General features: G+C 38.1%; 1 protein-coding gene across 7 annotated transcripts in view; it reads right to left on the bottom strand.

Moving 5' to 3' along the window:
• Nucleotides 1–2190: 2190 nt before the first annotated feature.
• Nucleotides 2191–18436, bottom strand: part of SGMS1 (sphingomyelin synthase 1) — a 324408-nt gene continuing 308162 nt past the window's right edge. For all 7 annotated transcript variants that reach the window (XM_012467580.2, XM_012467576.2, XM_012467581.2 and 4 more), the window contains 3 exons: nucleotides 7012–7165; nucleotides 4450–4616; nucleotides 2191–3811 (listed from right to left, as the gene is read on the bottom strand). In XM_012467580.2, coding sequence (XP_012323003.2) covers nucleotides 3632–3811; nucleotides 4450–4616; nucleotides 7012–7165 — 501 coding nt within the window. In that variant the 3' untranslated portion in view covers nucleotides 2191–3631. The remainder of the gene's footprint in view (nucleotides 3812–4449; nucleotides 4617–7011; nucleotides 7166–18436) is intronic.

Raw genomic sequence — 18436 nt, 5'->3', positions numbered from 1 at the left:
AAAATAGAATCATAAATTGTTCAAAACTAGAGAGAAAAAAAGAGTGGACAAATGCAACAAATAGAAAAAAGTTACAAACATGGTAGATATTCATTCAATTATATCAACTATCACTTTAAATGTGAAAGGTCATGTAATTTCCTTATGACTTGTACTGTAAACTAAGAGACAGGTAAGTATTTCAAGGTGCTGATAAGCAGAATGCCTAGTCAACAGCTTTGACTTGTTCAAATTGTTTCTTGACCACTGGGAGAAAAAAAATAAAGGATGTCAATATCTAGTGATCCAAGCAGTATATTGTTTTCTAGTAAATTCAGAAATCTGGTTCAAACTTTTTGTATATTGGTGGTCAAATTAAGGTTGGCATACATTTCCATTGTATGTGGTATTTATTATGAGATATTTATCAAATTGATCCAAATTTGGCATGTGCTTGGGATACAAATAAAACATATAGCAATCCATCAAACTCTCCTCTCACACCTATGGTGTAAATTTCTTGCTACTCATTCCATAGTAAGAGTATGCTTTACGACCATAGGCATAGGTTTCTCTTACTGAAGACTGTTACTGAAGTTTGTAGAAAGCTAACAGTATTGGTGGGGGAGGGTGAAAACTTGGGTTCCAATAGGATTTTTACCAGTTACCAGTTGCATGCCCCAGGGCAAGTTATTTAATATATCTGAGTCACTTGGGTTGATCTATCTGTAAAATGGGAATAATAGTTACACTCTGTGGTTGTGTGAGGATTAACTGATACATGTTAAATGCCTAACCTGTTAAGTTAGCCAAAAAAAAGCCATTGAGAAAGCACATGTCCTCATTCAAGCAATACTTATCAAGTGTACTACAACTCTCCAGAACACAATGAAATTTCTCCTTGTCCTTCCTGGAATTTGCACACTAGAGACCCAGAAGATATGTCAATTCATGAATCAATGTAGTCAGTCATGAAGAACAATCAGCAGTGGATTTCTTGATACTCATATGGTACATAAACTCTTAACAATAAAGTTTTATATAATTATTTCTACTTTTTTAGGGAAAAAAATCCTATTTTTAGCAAGTGCCAATAAATCATTTCCACTTACTCAGCTTACTTTCCCTTTAATATGGCAGCAACCAACACTCAGTTAGTGAAAGGCTGTAACAGTTAAATACAGACCTATCTGAGAGTTTGGCTCTATTTGCCTAATGAGGCCACCACATTTTCTCTGACACACAAGTTCAAAGCCCCACACAGGGAAGTTTTACTGGTTTTAAATTCATTTTTTTTTTTTTTTCCTGAGATACAGTCTCACTCTTTGCTGGGGCTGGAGTGCAGAGGCATGGTCATGGTTCATTGCAGCCTCTGCCTCCTAGGCTCAAGTGATCCTCCCACCCGTTTCCTGAGAGGCTGAGACCACAGGTATGCATCACCATGCCAGGTTAATTTTTGTATTTTTTGTAGAAACAGGGTTTCATATCGATCAGGCTGGTCTTGAACTCCTGGGTTCAAGAGATCAGCTCACCTCTGCTTCCCAAAGTGCTGGGATTACAGGCATGAACCACCACCTAGCCTCTGGTTTTACATTTCTAGCCTCCTTGATACATCCTTTATCAAAGACACATCTCCACTGTTGACATTTTCCTTTTAGTCACCACACCAGAAAGAATAATATGTTTTTCTTTTTAAAGAGTTCTTTTCCATTACCACTGGTTATCACAGTACTGGCATTCTATTTCTCACTTTGGATTTACTTTTCCTTTCCATCTACACTAGAGAAGCTATATTACTACCAGTTATAGTAAACACAAACCCGACTTGGTTGAGAATTAGAGAATTCAAAATGTTAGTAAACATTGGTCTAGAGTTTGAATTTAACTTACATGTGACTCTTTCATATATTAAAAAACTCTGTAGCATTTACTGAAGATTAGAATATATTTTAAGGAATCCCAAGAAAAACAATCCAGATAATTAATAAAAGTCCCATGTCAGACACACTCCATGAAGAAATTCTAAAACTGACTTTCTATCTTGCTTTAATGACTTCATTTATGACTTCTGTGAAGAATGTGAACACAGTAGAAATAACAGCCATTTGTTTTAAGTATCAGTTTTTATTAAAAAGTGCATTTTGATTAATTTATGGTCTAGGTAAGCTGTAAGATACCAGTATACTCTCTGGAATAATAACTTTACAAAGATTTAAAACAAACAAAATTTTAAAAGCCTTTTTATTTCCTTCACCATTATTGTTTTACAATACAAATATCACCTTGTGAATACACAAAAAAATCCTACAGAAGATAATTCTGCTGCACGTAAAATACAGAATGGATATATATACTTCTTCATTCTTAAAAAACTATTTTGTTCTCCACATTGGCAAGTATAGAATAGAATACTTCCCCAAACATACATATGTTAGGAGTAAAACTTAGAGTTACATGCAGTTTCTGCACAAATATCTTTTAAAGAAATAGATCTCTTTATTTGTTGTTCACCAACAAAACTGTCATGAGAGTATGGATAATTAATTCATAGCTTTCAAGTTTTAGGTAAGTGATCATTTTCAAAACTTTCTTTAAAAAAAAGATATTCATGGCTGTTTTCATTGAGTAGTTAAAATCAAACTACCAAATAGACGGTAAAATAATTTAAATGGTACATGTCATTCTACCTGATCACAATATGTGAACAGGCTCTGATTCTAATTAACAACCTCATTATTTAAGTCATTTCAATTTTAAAACCATAAGCAGTCATCTGATTTAATTTAGCTATAAATGCAAAATTTAGTAGTGTATACATACATTTATATTTTCATGGAATACTTTATTTTAAATAAAAACATTTAAGATTGCCTACTGACCATACAATCAAGACAAGAAAGGCACTAGAAACATAGACAAATTTCTCTCCCAAGATGCATTTTTAAATTTTAACTCCCTTCTCTCTGACATGTTAAAAATCTTTAAATTTGGTTTTCATAACATCATTTTGAAAAATAAAGTTAGGAAATACTTAGAAAATCACTTTATAACAGAATCTTTTTTTTTTTTTTTGCACTTTTTGAAACACTGTCTTTGTGATTTTACAAAACCCAAAGTTACCAAACCTTTCTGCGTCTATCATTTTTATTTGAATATCGGTGCAACAGGTAGAAAGATTTCAGAATCAAACCCCATTCAGGTACTTAGAAACCTTCATAGAGACATTTGCTAGAAAATGGCTTACAGCCCAATCTTTGGGGCAAGAGATATGAAAAGTATGTTTTCCCAAGAAAATAATATGCTTTATTTCCAGATGTGCCTGGAAAGACCAGAACTTATGATATAAAAGCTTACATTTATGCTGTTGCATCATATACAAAGGAACATGGTGGTTGCGGGTTATGTAAATCCCAAACTTATGAACAGGAAATGTGTACAGTGCATGATAGGTTAAATTTTTCTTTATTGTTGTCCAACGCAGGTCCTTTGGAGAGAAAAAAAGATCACAGTGCTGACCAGGTAACTCAATAGGTTAAGTCTAGGTAACCATTGAAAGATAAGAGGATTGGGGAGGTGTTTATTTTATGGCATCTTCTCTCATGGAGTTCTTAGCACTTCGGACAATTTGTCTTTTCCCCACTTTGTACAGCTGTTATGTGTCATTCACTAACCGGCTGTATTTAACTTGCCTACTGAGGTGGACTACCGGCCAGGGAAAAGGCCAATGGTAAGATCGAGGTACAATTCCTTGGACATTCTTTTCAAAGTACTGAAATGGCCTGTACCACCACACCCTGGCCAGGAGGTTCATCTGGGAAGCTTCCTTTAGCACCTAGGATAACAAAGAAACATACATACTTTTCTCACAATCTTTCACTTTTAGTTCAAATATTTGCCATGCTAAAATTCCCAAAGGACCCCAGACCTGCCCTACATCCACCCACATATCTCAGCTTCTCTCTCTCATCACCATACAATGTTCCACACTCAACTACAAACTGAGCCACATCTCAGTAAAAAAAAATCCCAATTCGGGGACAGCAAGGAGAACTTATGGCTCACTCATCTCTTGTCTCAATTAGCTTTTAAGGTATTCCTCTTCTATGCTAAAAATGTTAACACTTAATTAAATGTTAAGTATTAAGCTTGTGATGGGCCCAGGGTACAGAGAAGAGGGTAGGAAAGTGAATCAAGCAACAAGGGACACAGGCTTAGAAAATATTTTTCGTTATTCATGGACAGTGAAAGTGTGATACTTGTTCTAGACAGAAGTAATTCCTTAAATCATTATATTAATAAACTTTTTATTCTTTATTCTGAAGAGGATAGATGTCACAAGACAATACAATCTTAGTTATTACCTCTTAAGAAAGAGAAACTTAAGACATCCATGGATTCTCTGCACCCTGCCCAAGCCAGCAACACCAAGCCAGAAGCAATAAAGCTAAAATCAAAAAGGGGGAAACTCACTTGCTGATTGGCCATAGTGTGATACCACCAGAAGAGTCTCGTGGTGATGTAATATGCCACCACCACGTCCACAGTGTAGTGGTCATGCGCTAAGAGAATACAGAAGATTCCAACTACGCTGAGAAGCCAGCAAATCCAGTGATACCACCAGAGACGTCGAGGGGAATCTGAAAGGTGAAGAGATTTGCATTAGTCCCATTATTCAAATGACATTAAGGGCACCCGACGATGCTTCTGCTACTACTTCTGAATCCAATTACCTTGAGTCTTTCCTTTTGAAAACAGATCTAGTGAATCTAAGGGCTTTCATTTAACTGTAACCAAGTTTAGAACAGAAACAGCTTTTTATACTGTGATTATAATAGTGATAGTAATTCCTATTTGGTTCTTGATTCATATAATCATAAATAGAGTTTAAAAGATGAGTCTAATCAAATAAGGACAGGCTAATCCATCATGCTTCATTTTAAAAAACCATCCATTGACATTTAAGTTTACCTCTAGCTAATTTGGGGTTGATGCTTTATATAAAAATCAATACCTTTTGGTCCATAGGACTAAGCAGTCATAACTGATTTAACTGTACTGCTTTCCAAGTTCTGCAACCATACACTAATCTGAAAGTCTTTGAGATTTTCATTTTTCAAATACAAGCAAAAAAGCATCCAGATGGCTGGGAATTCTAGTTCAAGTGCCTTCTCAAAGGTAGAAAATGGTGCCAGATAAATACTTGCCTGCCCCCATTTGAGAAATCACCTGAGAAAAACATCAAAATCTCTATTAGTGCAGGCCTTTCTATCTTACATTCTCAATTGTGGGATTCAGAGGCTCTGCAATGTTAGGTAAAACGTTGTTTGAATATGATCTACCCTCTCCACACCAGCAGGGGAGGTTCAGGCTTTTACTGGATTCTTAAGGGGTCCAAGAACCAGTCTTTCATTTAACTGATATTCGATATTCGTTGAGCCTCTTACATGCCAAGGACAAGGAATGCTCTAGGTACCTGGATCAATGAACAAAAAAGGCAAGGAGTGTGCCTTTGTGGGGAGATCACTTCCTAGTGGGGAAAAGAGATAAGAGACAATACTTATGATAACTAAGTAATTTACACATTATGTTAGGTGTTAAAGGCTGTGGAAAAATAAGAAAGTTGAACTGGATAAGGGGGGATCAGAAGTATAGGGAGTGAACGGCAGTTTGAAATTTTAAATGGAGCAGTCAGGGTAGGAATATTCTAGTAATATTTGTATTTGATACCTTGACAATACAAAAACAGGTAGCAGCTACCATTCAATCTCCATGTGACTCTATTAGTATCCATACATGCCATCTATTTTAATTTTCGTAAACTTTTTCCCAACCCATGAAGTAGATGTGAATATCTTGTTCTAAAGATGAGGAAACTAAGACTTAGAGAGGTTAAAGTTTCTTCCCAGGGTCATAGAGCTAGTAAGTGACAGTACAAAGGCCTCTACCTTTCAATATGACACATCGCCTTATTGTCAAGATGGAAAAGCCTTGACCCCATTAAAGAATTTCAGGTATCAGGCAGCAGGAGCCAGGAATCCTGCCCTGACGGTTGCTGACATCTGGTCTATGTGGTTCTCATGGTCCACATCCAGTTACATCCCATTACAAGGGCTAGATTATACCCTGAAAATTCTTAGTAGACCTTGCTAGAATTCACTATACTGCTCAAATAGTAAGTATAAGCATAGGAACATCTAATCTCTCTTTTCTATCTGTGCCCTGAAGCACATTTCTCTTCTCTGCCTGTATTTCCTTATCTTAGTTTTTCAAGAACAAAACTGGGCTTTAGCCCAGTCTACCACCTGTTTTCTGTACCCCACAATCCAACTTGTTATTTGCTGACTCTCTTTATTAATGTCTTGAAGTGCCTGCCACTTTAATTATACTAACATTTCATTTCCTTTCTAAAAGGGTTATCTGAATTAAATATGAAAAATGCTCATATATATTAAATCTGAGCCATATATGGGATATCTATGATACTATTTTGTAATTTCACAATAAAATATTTTTAAGTACCTTTCTTAAGGGAAATTTCCCATTTAATATCTGCCTCAGCCCTGAGCCTATGGTCTTACTGAGGACAGGGATGAGTCTGACCCATTACTGTACCCTCAGGCATGTAGCATAGTGCCAAGTGCTGATAAAATGGCTGCTGCATCAATACATGATCTACCATCACCCAGTCAGGCTTGATCCTGGATTTCTGTGTCCCTTTGAGATTTCCATTTGGCTCCTTACAGCAGCTGTATAACTGGCTCATAACACACCCTGCAGGCTGTACTTGGAACTGCCTCCACCCGAGTACTACAGCTGACACTCCAGGACACCTTCTCCTCACGAAGACCAGTTCTGTCCTTCCACGTATTTCCCTGGGTGCCAGGTGCATGGCGCTGAGATGTAGCTGCGACTTTCCTGAAGCCTCCCGTCTTGCTTCAGCAGATTTTCCAGAAAACATGCTTTACCAGAGGACCAGCGACCATGAGAAATGGCAGGTGAGGAAATTATAATGGAGGTCTGTTTTAGACTTACACTCTTTGATAAATAAGTAGGTAAGTGTTAGCATGACCGTGTGTCCGCTGTACAGATAGTCCCCACACATGTTGTGAGAGCCAGTGATAGACAAGCCACCTCCAGCAATGAGTTTCATTATTCTCCGCAGCTGGGCTTCCCAGTCTCCAAAAAGCTGGCAGAAAAAAAAAGAAGATTCATTACAATCCCACATGAAAATGTGCTAAGATTACTATTCATATCCAGAATTAAGCTTACATTAAGACACATAAAATCCCCACCATGAAGTTTGCCCACTCAACATTTACCATTCTAAGAGCAGCCTTTGTGTGTGGGGGGGGGAGGGGGGGGTGGGGGGGAAGGGGAGGTGGGGTGGGGGGGAGGTCCTACAGATGAATCATGTGGCTTCAGAACTTTTCAAAGTTAGCACTTTTTGAAACACATGTCAGTACCCAGTTTTTAAAAAATTACAATGATAGAGAAACACTACTCCTATCTGACGAATTGCTTTAGTATAACTATCATTTGGGTAAAAGAAAATTTAAATCTATAGTCTAGGAAAAATTTAAAGATGTATTTTTACCATGTTGGCCTAGAAGACAACTGTCCTACTAACTTGGCTAAAGCAGCTGAAGGTTGGGGTAGTCAAACGTATGAATATTTTTGGTATGTGGATGTTCAGGGACCATACTGAAACAAGGGATGTGCCTTTAATCTTCTCAAATTATGTGGGTAGCATTGGATTTTTCAGATGATAAATCAATTTACTTGTCTATGACACAAGTCTGGACTGAACACCAGAGTAATAAATAGCTTGAATGACTCATTCATTGCAACCTTTATTTGCTCTGTCAAGTAAAATGTGTGACTGCCTATATTTTATGCTTATCAGCACTCTTTTAAATTCTGGTTGGCCAATTTAATTATCATGACCCTTTTTCAATATTGAACTGATAAGAATACAGCTTTGGGAAGCATGTTTTCTTACAATTTCCTTTTAAAAAATTATCAAGGCCTGGCACTGTGACTTATAACTGTAATCTCAGCACTTTGGGAGGCCAACGTGGGTGGATCACCTGAGGTCAGGAGTTTGAGACCAGCCTGGCCAACATGATGAAACCTCGTCTCTACTAAAATTATGGAAATTAGCCGGCACAGTAGCTGGTGCCTATAATCCCAGCTACTTAGGAGGCTGAGGCAGGAGAATCGCTTGAACCCGGGAGAATGAGGCTGCAGTGAGCCGAGATTGCACCACTGTACTCCAGCCTGGGTGACAAGAGCAAAACTGTCTCAAAAAAAAAAAATCATCAAGACTTCTGATTAAGGATGGAAGGATGATACATCAGTGAAGTGTGGGAAATTAAAAGAAAAAAAAAGAATGGCAGGTTGATGACACCACACAGAGGATATACATTTCCAAATCCAAAGAGACCACTGAATATCCAACTTAATGGAAGAAAACAGACCTACATATCAACACTCACTGTCATGAGATTTCAGCATATGGGGACTAAGAAGAGACTCTAAAACCTCCAGAGATCAAAAACAAGCTTTATATGAAGGATCATTAGAATAAGACTTTTCAAAAGCAACACTGAAAAACAGAAAGCTTTGAGAAAAGGCCTTTAAATCCTGTGAGAAAACAATTTCCCACTTAGAATTCTATATCCAGTCATATTACCACTAAGCATAAACTTAAGGATAAATTAAAACCTTTTTCATACATACACGATTTTAAAATATTTACCACTTATATACTCTTTTCCAGGAATCACAGAGGATACAGCCTCCAAAGCAAGGGAGTAAACATGGAGAAAAGAAGAAACAGGAGTCACTAGGTTGCCAAGGAAGGAGAGAGATCAAGGACTGTGCAGAAACTCACAAGTTTGGTCTGGAAAGCAAACAGCCAGAATGCTCTGGAGAGACGTCCTCAAGGAGATGAAACCAACAGAAAACCCGATGCCTCTGGCTATCTCGAGAGGAGTTTCATAACTTCAGGGTGAGCAAGTACAAAGATAACCACTAAAGCAAAAAACGAAGACTAACTCTACAGGGAACAAAATACTGTGCACAGAAGGAAAGTAATTATGGAAAACTACATGACTTGGCCATGAATAGCATTTATGGAACTGTAATAATGTAAACACTGCATATTGAGCTAAACAAAGGACAAAGAACTGCACAGCAAAGACAGGATAGGATGTCTGAAAGTGTATAGTGGTGATGGAGTTTGGGGGGTAGGGATCATGAGAGAGGAGTCACAGAAGGACCCTAAAGCCTTGCCTTCTACAGCAGAAGTTAGTAACAGAGAATGCCTATATTCAAAACTTACAGAGTAACAATATCTCATATCACGTAGAGACACGAGAGTAAACACATTAAAAACTATGAAAAAAAGAGTGACAGACATAGAGATAAATACCACAAGGTTCAGCTAAAAGAGCTGAAGGAGAACAGGAAAAGGCACAGTTGGAGTTGGGACCAGGAGACTACTGTTTTTCACATCGAGTTGTATAGAACGATTTTATTTTTTAAATTGCATGCCTGTATAAACATGATAAAATTTTTTTTAAAGTTTCAAATTAAAAGTTTAGTCTAGTTCTGTTCTAACAATGGATAAGATGTAGAAGAAAATTATAGCAAAAAAAGCATGGGTATTTCTTCATTTTACATTATTTCATAATGTCCTTCTAAAACTCCCTCTGTGTTTTAAAAATGATAAGTCACATTCTCAGGGCAGCATCACCGGTAATGTTTCCTCTAATTTGAGCAAGAAAATCTTTGGGGAGAAACTATGTGTTTTGGCAGAAGGGAGAAATTAGGAAGTAAACATGGCACTGAGGAAAACAGCAAAAATTTAATGCTGTGTTTCTTACAGGTAGCCCCTAAACTTCCTTTTAAAAATATCTTCCTATGTTTATCAAACTTCTGCAAAGGGAAAGCCTCTTAAAGCTTAGTGGGAAATAGAAAAAGACAAAAATTTAAATTATGTTTTAAGAAAGCAAAATACAAGACAAATCACAAAACAATCGTAGCAGAAACAAGTTAATATCTGTATTATTTACCCAGCACAGAAAAATTAAAGTAAAATAAGACCAACTTAGGAAACAAAATTTATCAAAGGACAAAGGATGTGACCAGACAGGGGCATAAACTCTGCCAATCAAGTAGAAATAAAAATTTTCATAACAGGAGCTCCTTTTCTCATGTTGAATTAGCAAATCTTAAAAGAAAAAAGAGTGAGCTAACGGTGAGGCAAGTACAAGGACAGTGAGGTTTGTTTAAATGGAGGGGATGAGGGGGAAGCAGTGGCTGTCTCCAAAGCAGTGCTGGGAAGAGCAGGCCATGAAACAGATACCTAGGGGTAAAGTAATAGCTCTTCGAATGATTTGCTGTGTGACCTCATACAGCTGAACCATTCTAAGCCTCGATTTCTTCTTCTACAATTTGGGAAGAATATATGTATTATCATTGGCAAAGCTTCTGAGAAAATAATCATCTATAGTTTACCAGCAATTTACTCTGACCCAGTTACATTGCTTCTAGGAGTCTTCCCCAAAGAAATGATATCAAATATGAAGAAATGCTCTATGTGCAAACATATCCCACTGTAACACTAATTACAAAAGCAACAGGCTGAGCAGGACGTCACATTTCTATAATCTCAACACTTTGGGAGGGTTGCTTGAAGTCTAGAGTTTGAGACCAGCCTGGGCAACCTAGCGAGACTCTCTCTCTACAGAAAATTTAAAAGTAAGTCAGGTGTGGTGGCATGTGCCTGTACTCCCAGCTACTTGGGAGGCTGAGGCAGGAGAATTCTTTGAACCTAGGAGTTCAAGGCTACAGTGAACTATAATCATACCACTGCATTCCAGCCTGGCAACTGAGTGAGACCTTGTCTCTAAAAAAAAAAAGGCAACAAACTGGAAACAACCTAAATGGGAACTGTTTAATAACTATTCAAAACCTGGTCTGTCAGGGGACAGTATTGGCAAGATGGGAAGCCTGCTGTAAATGCATTCTCAGGTCCTAAGCTAGACCAGTGAACTAGAATCTATGGTAATTTAAATGCACATTAAGATTTGAGAAGCCCTGAACCAGGCTACAGCTGCTTAACAAATTATTTAAAAATAAGTTTACAGTGACTGCATAGTAAGTTTAGATTGTAAACATATTCCTCTATTAAGAGAAAAAAAACCAGGAAACATACTGTTTGGTATAACTGTGTTTAAAGAAAAACGATGCACAGAAAAAGTCTAGAATGTAACCTATTAAATGTTAACAGGGTTAGCATAGAAATTGGTAGGATTTCTCCCAGTCTCTGTCTTGGTGTGGCTTCCCTTCCTCTCCTTTGGCCAGAAAGAGAGGAATTCCCTTAGAGCTCTGTCTGCACCCAGAGGGCAGTTCTGGGATGTGCACTGTCTTTGAGTCCAGGCAGGAGATGTGAGTGGGGAAAAAAAATAAAGAAAGAGAAAGAAAAGAACAAAATGAAACAGGAAACTCTGGACTGGATCTGTCATACCTTGCATTTTAGTTTCCTTCCTCCATCTGCCTGCTATCATTTGCTTTTCATTCCTCAAATAGCTGATCCATATATACTGCCCAGTGTTTTTTGGCTGCATTCAGTGTGAAAGAAAGGATGGAGTGTGCTTACTCCATTATAACTGGAATTGAAACCTTGCCTATCAGTAGCTTTTGAATGTTTATTTTTGAAAGCAGAGATAATTTAAAGGAGACATAAAAGCTTTCAGAGGATACTACAAAGCTGTGACAAGGAAGTCTCATATCTGCACCACTATGTGCATTACAGTTCCCCAAGGTCACAGAAAACCAATAACCAGTAAAAACAGTGCAATATTCTTCAAATTCTAATGAACTACCAAGAAATTAGGCAAATTGACCAAGTCACTTACACAATACCAAACCATAGAAAGAAAGATCAGATGGAAGAGGGAAAGGCTTCTGAATGAGAACCGCTATCAAGAACATTTAGAACCAGTGAGCCTTTGGTTATGAAAGACACAGGTTTCCCCAGTATTTTTTGAGTGCTGACACAATGTACTGATGACAGTCTGTTTGCCATCTTTCAGTTTGCAGATGGCCTAGAGCGTTGGATTTTTCTAACTACATTTGCAGAGCACGGGCATTGACTGCACTTCAGCCCCCTACTAGGAGGAAGGGGGTAACTTGGAACTAAAACCCATCAAATAATGCTGCAGAAATCAACGGCTTTCATAGCTTTGGTGGCTTTGGTATAGCTTTGTTGAAGAGCTGAAAGTGAGTACTAAGGAGTAGAAATGAGGTTTAAAATAATGATTAACCCGCACTAATGCTGCAGCTTAGAGCAGCCCAGGAAAGTCAGCAAGGCAGACCGTATCTGTTGTAGGCCTCCAGTGTTGGAGCTGAGACTGGAATCCAAGTACTCTGACTTTTTAAATGTGCTGTTTGCAAAACTATATGCTGCCCTGTGTACAGCTAGGATAAACCAGGAACTTGATACACATAAAGGAACTTTTCCTTCAGCAGCCTAGGTACTTTGCAGAAGTAATATTATACTATTCCAACTACCATGAATAGCCAGACATTTCTCAATGTACCCCTCCTTCCCTCCCTTCCTTCCTTCCTTCCCTCCCTTTCCTTCCTTTCCTCCTTTTCCCCTCCCTACCTCCTCCCTTCCTTCCTTTCCTTCTTTCCTTCCTTCCATCTACCTATTAAGACAAATTCTTTTGTTTCCGTTCCCAAAGACCAGTCTTCCTCCAGAACAGAAAATTCATTATCATTCACAAAATGCCAAGAAGGCTGCTCTTAAATACTCAGACCAAAGACCAAATCCAATACAGGAATCAAGCAACAGGGTCAGGAGGAGGATTGGTGGAATCCACATCAGTCTGCATCTTCAACAGCCTGCAACTGAGAAACATAAATTACACACTGTGTGCTCCTCAACATCAACTTCCCAAGTGGCCTAAAACAGCAAAACTATGCCACTTCCCAAATTTCAACTGGCATGTAACAGCCCTCCTAACCATGACACTTAGAACCAGTGAGCCTTTGTGGTTATGAAAAAACAGGTTTCCCCAAGTATTTTTCAAAGCTAACACCATGTGCTGATGAACAGAAAATTCATTTCACCCACGAAATGCCAAACATGCTGCTCTTAAACACTCAAGAGACCAGATCTGATAAAGGAATCAAGCAGCAGAATTAACGTAAGCTATAAAATGTCCTTTAGCCTCATTTTGTAGTCCCCACCAGGAAGATAAAGTGTTTGAAAGTATAACGAATGCTGTAGATTTCAAAGCAGCAATAAGGCTCAAAGCTGCCTCTTACAATTTCTCCTGCCTTATTTTACTGTTGTTCAGTAGAAACAGGAATTGTAAGGTAGTTTTACAAAATAAAATAGTATCTTCTGTTTGTACAGATTCCAACCTTTTAGCAGTGTTTTCCCATCCATTATCTCACTGTATCCTCTCAAGTTGGTCAGTTGGTGAGTGCAGATGTTATTATGCCCATTTAACAGAGTGGCTTACCGACCAGTACATGAGGTCACACAGAGTGACTCAGTTGGGATCAGAGCCCAAATGTCTTACCTCTGAGCTAAACTATCTTGCCTTTACGTCCCTAGAAAAAGCCTACTAGTGTTGCAAACACCTTTCCAAATGACAAGGACAATGCCCAAGGCTGAACAATGTCTCTAAGTTTGCTTTTTGTAGTTCTTCTTGTTGTTCTAATAAAATTTAATCAATTTTACATGTCATTTATTGTTAAAACAACATTTATTCACTATTCACTAACTACTATTTTTTGTAAGCATAGTTCTTATTTAAATCAAACTATACCCCTGTCTCTATAAAAGTCATTTATCTATTTTTTTTTTTTTTTTTTTTTGAGACGCAGTCTCGCTCTCTTGCCCAGGCTGGAGTGCAATGGCACCATCTTGACTCACTGCAACCTCCGCCTCCCAGGTTCAAGCAATTCTCCTGCCTCAGCCTCCTGAGTTCCTGGGATTACAGGTGCATGCCGCCATGCCCAGCTAATTTTTTGTATTTTAATATACACGGGGTTTCATCATTTTGACCAGGTTAGACTCAAACTCCTGAGCTCAGGCAATCCACCCACCTCGGCCTCCCAAAGTGCTAGGATTACAGGCGTAAGCCACAGTACCCGACCTATAAAAGTAATTTCTGTGGAACTCTGTCACAAACAAATTGCACATTTTCTGCCTTCTCTCTTCTTAAACAAGGTATTCTCAATTGATTTTAACTTTCCTTGCTGCATATTGTGCTGTACTAGTCCCTAAGCTCACTTTTATAGGAACAACAATGAGCATGAATCCAACGTCAAACTGTAGTTTTGGGCTACCAGACAGGTGGCTCTAGACAAACCATTTTACCATCCTAGCCTCAGTTTTCTCACCTGTAAAATGGCAAGAACACTTCCTCATCCACAACCTCTACCTACCAAAGCAAGACAATGTTTATAAGATTGCTAAAATATAAAGTGTTATACAAATTTCAGGCAGCATTACTTAATAATCCAAGTTAGGACAATCTTTTGGGGGGTTCTTAAGGGAGAACTCAATGCCTAACAGCCAGGAAGTGAAATCTGGATGATTCTCCCTCAATATAAATCCCTGCAGGACGCTCACTGGTAGCCATCTCTTGATCACTCAACAGACTTGTGTGTTCTCTATACATATGGTAATCATTCCACTCCCGGACAGATGTGGTTTTTACCCACAATTATGCCCACCACAACTGATCTAAAGTATAAGAGATTTTACTCCTCTTAGAATTCATACATATAACTTTTTAAAAGACTTTTTCTTTTTACTCAGCTGTGAAGAATCTGGCTGTCTGCATTTCTCCATTCTCAAATGTACCCATCAATTCCTATACTAAGCAGGCTTGTTTTGGGGGTAGGGGCTGTCTCTAAGCAATTATCAGCAATAAAACACTCATCTCCCACCAGCCTCTTCTTCCTCCAGCAAAAACCTTTTAAATTTTTTTGTTGTCTCTAAAGAGGAGATTTACCAGAGGCTTTATAAAATCTTAAATAAAGGTCAGCTGTGGATTCTATTATCCATATTTTTATTTGTCAAAGAAATCCAGCATTTCAGTCAGGCAAGATTTCCCTTTAACAAAATCACAGCTGCTTTAAGCGTTGGAGGATCCTTCAGCCTACCTGGTCAGGAAGTGAGACTTGCCAAACAACAACAACAAAAAAATTGGCCTCGGCTTTTTACTTTGAAAAATAATAAATGTGAAAAAGTATCAAGTGAACACCTGTAGACACTTCATTTAGGCTCATTAATTATTAGAGAATACATATTGAGGTTATTTGTCATGACCTGATTTCTTTAGTCTACTACAGTTTCTCAGTCTTTTTTTTTTTCTCATGACACTGAAGAGTCCAATCCAGTTCCTTTAGAGAATATTGCTTGATTTGGTTTTATCTGAACATTGCCTTCTGCTTAAATCCAAGTTAAACATTGTTGGCAGGAATATTCCTCAGATGATGCTGTATCCTTCTCAGTGTATCACATTCAGAAGCACCTGATGTCATCTGTCCTTCTACTGGGTTGATCACTGACTAAGGGAGTGTCTACCATTTTTCTCCACTAAATACATATCTTTACCCCTTTATAATTAATAAGCAATCTGTGATTTTTAAAAATTATGTAAGTATGATTGTTAACCTTTCACGCAAGGGCCTTACCATCCATTGATGATTCTAAATTATAATTCTTGAATTATTACCATAGTGGTTGCAAAATAGTGATTTTCTATTTCTAAAATTTCTCTCAGTTTTATTATTAGTAATTATATATTAGTTATTTACAGTCACACATGGTCAGCTCTAAGGCTCTTTAGAATTCCCCAGTGAATGCTTTCTGACTCTGGTTACCTCTTCATACCATATGGCTTCTGCCATTTGGATCATTCTTCTCAGCTTCGCAATGCCTCCTAAACACGTCCTGCTCTGCCCTGGTCTAGGCCTTCCTCACATCTAATTCAGAAAACCATGCAGAAGCATCATCTGTCTCCCTCACATGAATACCAAGAACAGAGACTTGGCTAGTCTTCTTGCCTTTGCCACTTAGTACCTATAAGATATTAGGCTGGTCACATAACTCTGAACCAACTGCAATTTTCTCCCACTCACCATTATAAGAATTAAATTAAAACAAAACGTTTAAAATCATATCTGGCACAAAACAGGTGCATATTATTTGACACTATTTAAGTCTACTTCCCTCCTTCCCTCCGAAACACCCTACTATCTCTATCACTAGAGAGAGATGTTTCTAAAGACAAATGTGATCAAATAATGCCCCCGCTAAAACTTTTCCTGGCTTCCTATTGCCTACAGACAGAGCTGCAATGCAACTCCTTAGTTGGGTGTCAAGGCCCTTTAAAATCTGCCCACAAGTTTGACTGTCTGTCTGGAGTCATCTCTGGTCACTTGGCCCATAGGATCCTATGTCCAGATACATCTAACGTCACCTTATTCCCCAATTCCCTCCCATACCCGTTGTTTCTTCCACCTGGAAAACCCTTCCTCCCTCCATTTCCACTTGGCAAACTCCTATTCCTCCTTTGAGACTGGGCTCAGAGGCACATCCACAGGTCAGCAGAGGCACCTCTGGTATCTCTGGCATCTCCCAGCAGAGGTGCCTCTGGCATCTGTGCATCCATGGCAACTGGCTCCACAAGTCTACTACAGAGAGTCAGAGGGTCATCTAGAGGTTACATGTCTGTCTCTGTCTCTGTCACAGCTTCTGGATGCCCAGAGGGAGAAGATGCTTGTCTTATACATTCCTGCGTGTCCTCAAAATTTACCAATATGTCCACATAGGGTAGGTTCTCTAGAAACATTTGCTCAGGAAATAAGCAACCTTCCTTACTATTAAATGAAATCACATCAACAATCTGCCTGTCTCACAGCCTGGGAAAGCAGTGTCTTCCTTTTATTAAGAAAGCCTTTAGAAAGGCTAGAGTTTATAAAACAATGTAAAAATTCATATATCAAATGCTAAATATAAGGAGACATGAATAATAAATACATAGATAGCACAATCAGAATTATGTAAAAAATGCACATATACAAAACTAATACACTGAATTGTTAATAGTAGATAGGGCCATGAGTGGTTTTTAAAATCTTCCTCTTCTTGTATTCTTTCAATTTGTCTATAATGAATGTATAGTTTCTTTAAAATGAAAACATAATCTCTTTTTAAGTTACAGAGAGAAATGATTTAGTGCACTGTTATCTTTAATCACTGAAAAAGGAAGAGAATAGCAGCAATGAGAGAAAAGGTAAAGCAAGGAACAGATTTAGGATGGGAAAGTTACTGGAAAGTATATGCAAGAAATAGGAAACAAGAATTGAGAAGAAACGAAAAGGAAAATTTTACTGACAATTAGAAACTGGGAGCCAAGCAGAAAGTTATGCAAAATCGGGCACTGACAATTTAAGTTGCACACCATCCACCAGGATGGCAGGAAGTTATTCTGGTAATGGAACACAATGCATATCCTGAAATACTGATAAGGTCAGCAGGAGATAACCAGAATATCAAACTTTGTCAGTGTAGAGGGTACATGGAATACTCTAACTGCTACCCAGGAAAGTAAGAAAGAACTGAAGGAGGTCATAACATCCTAAAGAGCAATGAGTCTTTTGCCTTATAAGACTGAACTTGTGCCAGCATAGGGACCTGTTAAGCTGATGGCTGTGGCATCATGGCTCAGCAGCAAGTCAAAGGAGGTGCTTTCATCTTTCTAATCTGTGCACTGCAGACAAGCTGAGAAGAGTATGAAGGCTGTTCTGCCATTGCACTTGTATTATACTGTTCTACTGAGTGATCAACCTCAGATGCCACCCAGACATAAGCCTGTCCAAAAGTGAGCTGTGTTCATTTATATCAGAGGCAAAAATTATTTAAAAAAATGTTTTTCAAGTTCAAGAGAGTCATTTCACTGAAAACTCCATGTCAGATTAATGTATTAGCCAGCTGAGAGTCCCTGCAGTAATGTAATCTCTCTCTTCTCAAAGATCTTCAAATCTAAGGTTACCATAGAGACCACAAAACACGCCCAAACATGCATCTCATTTTACTGTTTAGTCACTATTAAATTAACTCATCTGATTATTAAAATGAGAGTTGAAAACAGTGTAAGTTATTTCTTCTCTTCTATTAGCATTAGGCTGCCTGTCTGTTTGTTTTTTTTTTTTTAAGGAGTTTGCTAAAACAGAAAAACTGACAAGAAGCCTAGAACACCAAAGAATTCTCAAATATTTTGCCCGTTTTCTTAAAAAAAAAAAAAAAAAAAAAAAAAAACAGTTGTAATAAGATGAGAAGAGGTTGTTTTCAGGATGGAACACCCGGTCTTTGGAGCTATGATGAGAGTAACATGGGCTAATCAAGGTGTTGAAAACT

Source organism: Aotus nancymaae, unplaced genomic scaffold (genome assembly GCF_030222135.1).
Source record: "Aotus nancymaae isolate 86718 unplaced genomic scaffold, 86718_ANA_hifiasm-v0.15.2.pri h1tg000010l, whole genome shotgun sequence".
In the NCBI taxonomy this organism is placed as follows: Eukaryota; Metazoa; Chordata; class Mammalia; order Primates; family Aotidae; genus Aotus; species Aotus nancymaae.
The sequence above is the reverse complement of the archived record's forward strand: the minus strand, read 5'-3'. Positions and strand labels throughout refer to the sequence as shown.